Source organism: Antechinus flavipes, chromosome 3, assembly GCF_016432865.1.
Source record: "Antechinus flavipes isolate AdamAnt ecotype Samford, QLD, Australia chromosome 3, AdamAnt_v2, whole genome shotgun sequence".
Taxonomy (NCBI): Eukaryota; Metazoa; Chordata; class Mammalia; order Dasyuromorphia; family Dasyuridae; genus Antechinus; species Antechinus flavipes.
The window spans coordinates 584,642,003-584,649,288 of NC_067400.1; the positions used below are offsets into that span (position 1 = coordinate 584,642,003).

Consider the following 7,286-nt stretch of genomic DNA (forward strand, 5'->3'; position numbering starts at 1 on the left):
GCTGCAGCTGTTATTCATCCCATGTTTTAGATAAGGAAACTGAACCCCGGGAGAGGTGAATTGCCCATGATCACACAACCAATCAGTGTCAAAAGATAGAATTTGAACCTGGGTATTCATGATGCTGTATTGACTGAACAAGCTCCAAGATCTGTTTTTTTTTTTTTTTTCTGTCTCTAAATTCCATTCTGCTCTATATAAACTGGCGCTTCTGACAAAGACCATTAGGGAGCTTGACAATGCTGAAAAGGCAAATCCACTTTATTTATCAGTGATCAGTTGGTGTGACATCTTAATCTTTGGGCTTTTTGTGACCTCAGCAAGTAGAGAGGCCTGTGAGCAATTGCCCGTCCCCTGTTTGGGTTAACATACCCATTTGTTTCGTCCTCAATGATGAGAAGGCTGCTCTATGATGCTCCCTTTGGGACGGTCTTCATTTTAGGGACTCAGCCCCCAAGTAACACCAGTGCCTGGAGCACCTGCCCTGTAGTCACCTTACCTCCTGCAGTGCCTCATCCTGGTCCAGGGTGATTGGGGGTGGGGTGGGGGGGTCTCCTAAATAGATCCACCTACACCTGAATCTGCAGAGAAGAGAGCCCTGGTGGGGATCAGCAGTCCTGTAGGGATGGCAAGAGGCTGTTGGGCCCAGAAGAAGGTGCCACTACAATAGGCCTGGTTTTCTGTCCAACTGCCAGGATATGTCCTAGTCTCTCCTCCAGTGGCAGGGCTAAGAAGGGTGAAAAGTAAAGACAGAAGAGTAGCCCCCGACCTTTGGAGAGGTGATGGGGTGGGGAGGGTCTTAGGGGCCATTCACCCCTCCAGTCTGGGGGGGTGCTGAGTCATCTTGGAGGCAAGTCCTGAGCAGAGAAGTAGGGGACCCAGCTGTCCCCTTCCAATTCCTCTGGTTCACAGTACTATCCTCATGTTAAGCACCCCCAGGTCCCCTAGGGGTAAGAGAAGAGGGATTTCTAAAACAGAGTTCTAACCCTCCCAGTTGCAGCCACATCTCCATTGCCTGGGTCCGGGGGAAAAACCATCCCAGACCCTCCATCCCTTCTCATGAGTGGTGGGGAAGGGAAAGGCCGGGGTCTGGTGGCACGGGGACAGGCTTGTTCGGAGAGGGCCAGAGAAAGGAAAGGAAGGAGATCCTGAGTCGGGGAAGTGTTGGAGTGCAAGGGAGGTCTCAGAGGGGCCTCTACGCTAGCCACCAGGCACCAACTACCACCCCCCTACAACACACAGGGCCTGGTGTGGGGGCAGGGGGCCGGGGAGGGGCTGCCGCGCAGCAGAATCCAAGGTGGGGCGCTTTAGGGCGGGCAGGCAGCCCTTGTGGGGAGGGGTCGGGGGTGGGGCCCGGGGAGTGGCGGCTGCGGAGCCCCTCAGGCTGCACGTCCTCAGCTCCCGGGCCAAGCTCAGCACCTCGGGGCGCTCGCGCTGCCGGCCCCGGACCTCACGGCGCTCTAAGCTTCGCTCCCGCTCGGGCTCCTCCTCCTCCTCCTCTTCCTCCTCCTCCGGCTCTTGCTCCTCTTCATCCTCCTCCTGGATGCTGCTGAGGCGAGGCGCGCCGCGGCCGCGCTCCGCGGCCGGCGGCCGATAGGCGCACTTGGCGTTGAGCAGGCGGCGCAGGGGCGCTCGGGGCACCGAGGCGGCTGCGGCCCCCGCGGCCGCCCGGAGGTGCTGCTGGCGCACGTGGCGCGCGTCGCTCTGCCTCTGCAGCCGTTTGAAGTCGGTGAAGGCGGCCAGCGCCGTCTGGCGCAGCAGGCGCGCCAGGGCCCGCGCCTTGTGCGCCCGCGCCAGCAGCACTGCGTGGCAGCGCAGAACCACGGCCTTGTGGCGCGCCTGGTGGCGGTACACCCAGGCGAACACGCGCGGGTGGCGGCGGTCCGCCGCGCAGTAGGTGATGCGCGGCAGCAGGTAGGCGTGCGCCGGCCGCCGCGCCCCCGAGCTCCCGCTGCGCTCGCAGGGCTGCATGCGGATGCCGTGGGGTCCCAGCGTCAGCTTCATCTTGGTGCCCCCCGCCGGCCCGCTGCGCGCCCAGATCTTGCCCACGGCGTCATCGGTGCAGCCGTCGCCCTTGGCGTGCAGGGTGACGGCGTTGCCCAGGTACCACACGGTGTAAGTGGGGTCCTCCTTGTTGAGCTCCACTTTTTGGCGCCTGCTGCGGAAGACCCGACCCAGGCGCTCCAGGGGCCAGTCGGGCAGCAGGTCCGGGCAAGAGCGCAGGAAGGTAGAGAGCAGCGACGAGTAGGAAAGCCGGGGGCTCAGGCTCTTTCCCTTGCGCTTGGACTCATCCTCTACCAACACGAACTTGCTCCGTCTCCAGGGCAGCATCGTGGCGGCGTCGGCGTCGGCTGCGGGCTCCGAGCTGCTCGGGACCGCCCTGCTCCGCAGAGCTGGCCCCGAAGTGCCCCGAGGGGCCGGGGGCAGAATCGGAGGCGCCCGGCAAGGCCCAGGCTGCGGATGCCCGTATATCCGTTGAAGCTGGCTCCCGAGCTGCCCGACTGGCAGCGGAGATGCCCGGTGGTGCCTGGCACAGCGGCGGCTTCTGCTGGGGCCGAGAGGAGGAGAGAACCGAATGAGCTCTGGCCACCCTCCCGCCTGGGAAAGGCGACGGGAGGGGGGTGGGGGGGGCGGCGCACAGACAGCTGCTTTCGTCCCGAGGCTGGGTCGGGGGAGGGGGAGCCCTGCGCTCTCCTCGTCTGCCACCGACACTGCGGCGGCGGGGAGGCGAGACGGCCGGGGAGCTGGGCTGCTGCGGCGGCGGCTGGGACTCCTCCTGGCTCGGCTGCTCCACCTCCCCAAGCTGCCTGCATCAGCGGGCGGAACCGCCAGCTCCGGCGCTCCCTCCCCCTTCCCTGTCTCCCTGGTTCCCTCCCACCCCAGCTAGGGCGCCGGGCTTTGCTCTCACACGGGACACCGTGGACCCCTCTTTCCTCCCCTCCTCCCCCCCAGTCTTTCCCTCAAACTCGGTCAATGGAGGGGTGGATTTAATTTTAGAATCTCGGGGTACCTGCCCTTCTTGGGAACGTCTTCTCGAGGGGTCTCCCCGTTTTTATCTCGGTATTTTCCCCTAAAACATCCTTGATTTTCCTCATAGGGGGATTTTCCCCTTCCCCCCTCTCCAAAAAGCCTCCCCTCCCTCCAGTCATGATCACTGAGCATCGATGTGGGAGTGATTTCCCTGGTAGTAGTGGAGGGTGGGAGGGAATTCACGGTTTCATTTTGTTTTCTGCCAGCACCGTAGAAAGGGGGTAGGATGGGAACAAAGTAAGAAAGTACCTTCTCTTAGTTTCAGGACAAGGTCGTGGGGTGGCCTTGGTGGGGAGGTAAAGCCACAGCTGAAGATTGATCAGGCTGACAGAAGAGCTGACGTTACACCAGCCGCTCCACCCGCCCAGGGGGCCCATCACCTCAGAATCAGGCAGAGTAGGAATGGGGGTGGGGTGGGGGTGGGTGACCCAGTGCGCTGCCTCTCTTAGTTCTAACCCTGAGTGTTCTTTCTCTGCCAAAGTTGGGTCTGTGCGATGGCGATGGGGAATTTGTGCAGAAGAAGATTGGTTCCTGATCTTGGAGAGCTTGGAGATGAGAATCTAAGGGAGGACTTTGTCTTCAGGAAAGGTTTTAGGATTATACGATTTAGAGCTAGAAGGGACCTTCTAGGTCAGCCAGCAAAATCCCATTATTTATAAAGAAGAAATTGGAGCCAATTAAATTTCCAAGGTCACACAGGCAATGAGAGTCAGGACCAGGGTTGAGGTCCTCTGATTCCATATCCATCCAGTTTTCCATTACATCACAGAGACTTCTAAACTCAGTGTTCTAAGCTAATTGGGGGTGATGGTGAAGGAGAGATGTAGTTCCAGAATCCATAAGAATACTTACAAGGTTGGCATCTACAATGAAGCTGGAATTTCACAACCAGCTGCTGGGGCATCAGGGTCTAGTATATTTCTGGGCTTCCAAGACCTTCCCAGAGCTAGTTGATGAGTTCTCTTATTAGACATGGGTCTTCACACTAAGTCTGGGATGGATTCAGGTCCTGAGGATGAGCCAAAAGCAGGTATACCTCTGGAAGGGGAAGAAGATCACAGAATCAAAAAGTGGAAAAGTTCTTAGATGATCATCTAGTCCCCTTACCTCAATTTGGAAATGAAGAAACAGGCCCAGAAAAAAAATTTACATCCAGCCCAAGTTATAACAGCCAATAAATAATAGAATTGAAATGATTGAAGGTCCCAGTTATTAGTACAGATGATTCAAGAAGGCAGAGGACCAGGATTCCAATCTCACCTGTGCTTATTATTTGAGAAATAATCACTTTCTTTCTTTGGACCTAGATTTTCTTGCCTATAGGAAGAAGGGGATGGACTAGATGATTTTTACTGACTTTATCAGTCCAAGTCCTATGATCCTGTAGATAGTCAGGTCTTATTGACAGGATAGATGTAAATGGCTGTCTATGGCACTTTCTGGGAAATGAAAAATTTGAGTACCTTTACAATGATGACAGTCTCCTGGCAGCTCCTTTTGGATGTTTTGTCATCATCCCTAACTCTACTTGGCTAAGATTGGACTGGCTATATTCTCTAGATTTTTTTCCTCAGCCTTCCTTCCTTCCCTGCTCAAGAAACTGCAGTGGTTCACTTGTGCCAACTATCTTGTATCCAAGATCTTCTGTCTGGTTTTTATGGCCCTCATGAAATGACTTTACCATTTTCATCTACTGCTCCCTATTATGCACCCTTCTGCTTCAGTCCGGCCAATTTTCTCCTGGTTCTATAGAAACAAGAGACTCACATCCAGCTTCATGCTTGCATATTTTCTTCCTTCTTGGAAAAATCACTTGCCCTTTCTAAGACCCAATTTCTTCATCTGTTTAAAAAAGAAAAAAGAAAGGGTTGGACTTGATTGTCTCACGTCCCTTTTAGCTCTAATATTCTATGTTCTGCGGCCTTTTAAAGCTCTGATTTTGAGACCCTCCCAACTCTGAAAATCTATGGTTTGACATTCAATGTTTAAGATCTCTTCTTTAATACTGTTTTCTAAGGTTTTGCTGGCTCTAACATTCTATCTTAATGTCTCAACTCTTCTGTTCTCTTTTCTAAGACCCTTTCCAGCTCTGGCATTCTGTGTTCTAAGGTTTCCTCTAGTTCTAAGATCTCCCCCAACCTATGTTCCAATATTTTGAATTCTAAAGGCCACTTCTAGCTCTGTTCTAAGGGTTCATATATCTATATAACCAAGTATAACCATCTGAATTTTATGTACATATGTGTGTGTATGTGCATATAAAATCTGATTTGGTCCTCACAGCAACTCTGTGAAGCAGGTGCTATTATTATTCCCATTTTATAGATGAAAGAACTTCATAGTAAGTAACTGAAGAGGGGGTCTAACTCAGATTCCCCTAATTCCTAAGTCCAGCATGCTATTGATCCACTGTGGTGCCTTATGGAGATGGCAGATGGGGAGAAAGCCAGATACCTAAATATTCACAAGCTAAGTGCTTTTGGAGAGGTTCAGATAGGGATTCACAAGAGATCTGAGATCCATTTCTGTCTAGTGTAACTGATTGGTCACATCCACAGACTGCTTTGAATTCACAGTGATGAGAATTGTCTGGAAATGAATCCTCTAGAGACAAGCATTTCTTTCTGAAACTTGAAAGCCAGCTGTGGTTAAATGAGAGGCTAGCTGAGGGAGAAAATGCTCCCCTCCCCATTTCATATAATGCTTTAGAGGGATAAAAGACACACATTTCTTTATTTGAGCATCATAGATTTCTTAGAACTGAAAGGAGCCTCAGTGACTAATTTGTCAAACCTGAGCCTAAACAGGAATCTATCCCCTCTGCTACATTTCCTGAAGGTTGTTATACAACCATTTCTTGAAGACCTCTAGTAATGATGAACTCACTACCTTCAGAGGAAGCCCCTTCTTTTTTTTTCTCTTAATAGTATTTTTCCAAATAAAGTAAAGAAAGTTTTCAACATTCATTTCTATAAGACTTTGTGTTCCAAATTTTTTTTCCTCCTCCTCCCTCCCCAAGGCAGTGAACAATGTAATTTAAACATGTACAATCCTTCTAAATACATTTGTGCAAGGAAAATCAAACCAAAAGGAGTGTGGGGGGGGAACCATGAGAAAGAAAAAGCAAATAAAAAATATGTAAATACTATGCTTCCATCCACATTCAGTCTCTATAGTTCGCTCTGTAGATGGAGATGGCATTTTCCATCTCAAATCTATTGAAATCGTCTTGGATCACTATTGCTGAGAAGCGATGAATCTATCACAGTTGATCATCACATAATCTTGTTCTTATCGTGTACAGTGATCTACTTCTGCTCACTTCTCTCAGCATCAGTTCATATAATCTTTCCAGGCTTTTCAGAAATCAGTCTGCTCATCATTTCTTACAGAACCATTAAATTCAAATATCATAATGTATTCAGCCATTCCCAACTGATGGGCATCCACTCAATTCAAATCTTGCCTCAGGTACTTAATAATTGTGTGACACTGGACAACTTACTTAACTGTACATGTTTAACCTATATCAGATGGCTTGCTGTCTTGGGGGGGGGGGGAGGAGGAGAGGGAGAAAAAATAGGTGTTGAATAAATGCTTATTCTCTTCCCTCCCCTTCATTCTGAATACTATGCTGCTTTTCATTATTGCAGTGTAAGGTTTTTAATCAGTTGTACAGATAAAGATATACTTGTCCCATCTGAGTATAATGTAAAACTGGGACAGATAATAACTAATACTTTCATATACAGTCACAATACACACATGATCTCACTAGGCTGGAAGGAGAGGCCTAAAACAATGAGATAAGATTTGATAGAATTACATGTTTACCCATATTAAGCTTGAAGTCTACTGAGATCCCCTGACCTTTTTCCCAGGAACCATTCTACAGATCCACCTCTCCTGCTCTATACCTGAATATTTGTTTTGTTGAATCCAGATATGTAACTCTATCAAATTTTATCTCATTGATTTAGGCTCCTCCTTTCACCCCAGTGAGAACATTGTTTAATGTGTTTATTGTAACTGTAAATGAAAGTGTTTGTTATTTGTCCCAGCTCTATGTTTTACTCAGATGGGACAAATATACCTTTATCTGAACTATTGATTAAAATACTGACATTTTACTAGAGAATTTCCTCCATGTCCATTAATCATCACTCTTTGGGCCTGGTTATTTAACCAATTCTAAATTCATCATCAGTATTAATTAATCCTTTCCTCCCAATCATCACCCTCACCTTTTTGTCTCC

The 7,286-nt window shown here is 50.0% G+C and overlaps 1 protein-coding gene across 1 annotated transcript; it reads right to left on the minus strand.

Moving 5' to 3' along the window:
- Window positions 1–243: 243 nt before the first annotated feature.
- On the minus strand, window positions 244–5,191 carry FAM43B (family with sequence similarity 43 member B). Its single transcript, XM_051988356.1, has 2 exons — window positions 4,798–5,191; window positions 244–4,068 (listed from the first exon to the last, which is right to left on the minus strand). Exon 2 carries the CDS (start codon window positions 2,329–2,331, stop codon window positions 1,219–1,221), a length of 1,113 nt encoding a protein of 370 aa, XP_051844316.1. The 5' UTR covers window positions 2,332–4,068; window positions 4,798–5,191; the 3' UTR covers window positions 244–1,218.
- Between the last annotated feature and the right edge of the window lie 2,095 nt (window positions 5,192–7,286).

Coding starts and splice junctions, on each gene's coding strand:
- FAM43B (XM_051988356.1), bottom strand. CDS start 2,331: ATGCTGCCCTGGAGACGGAGCAAGTTCGTGTTGGTAGAGGATGAGTCC.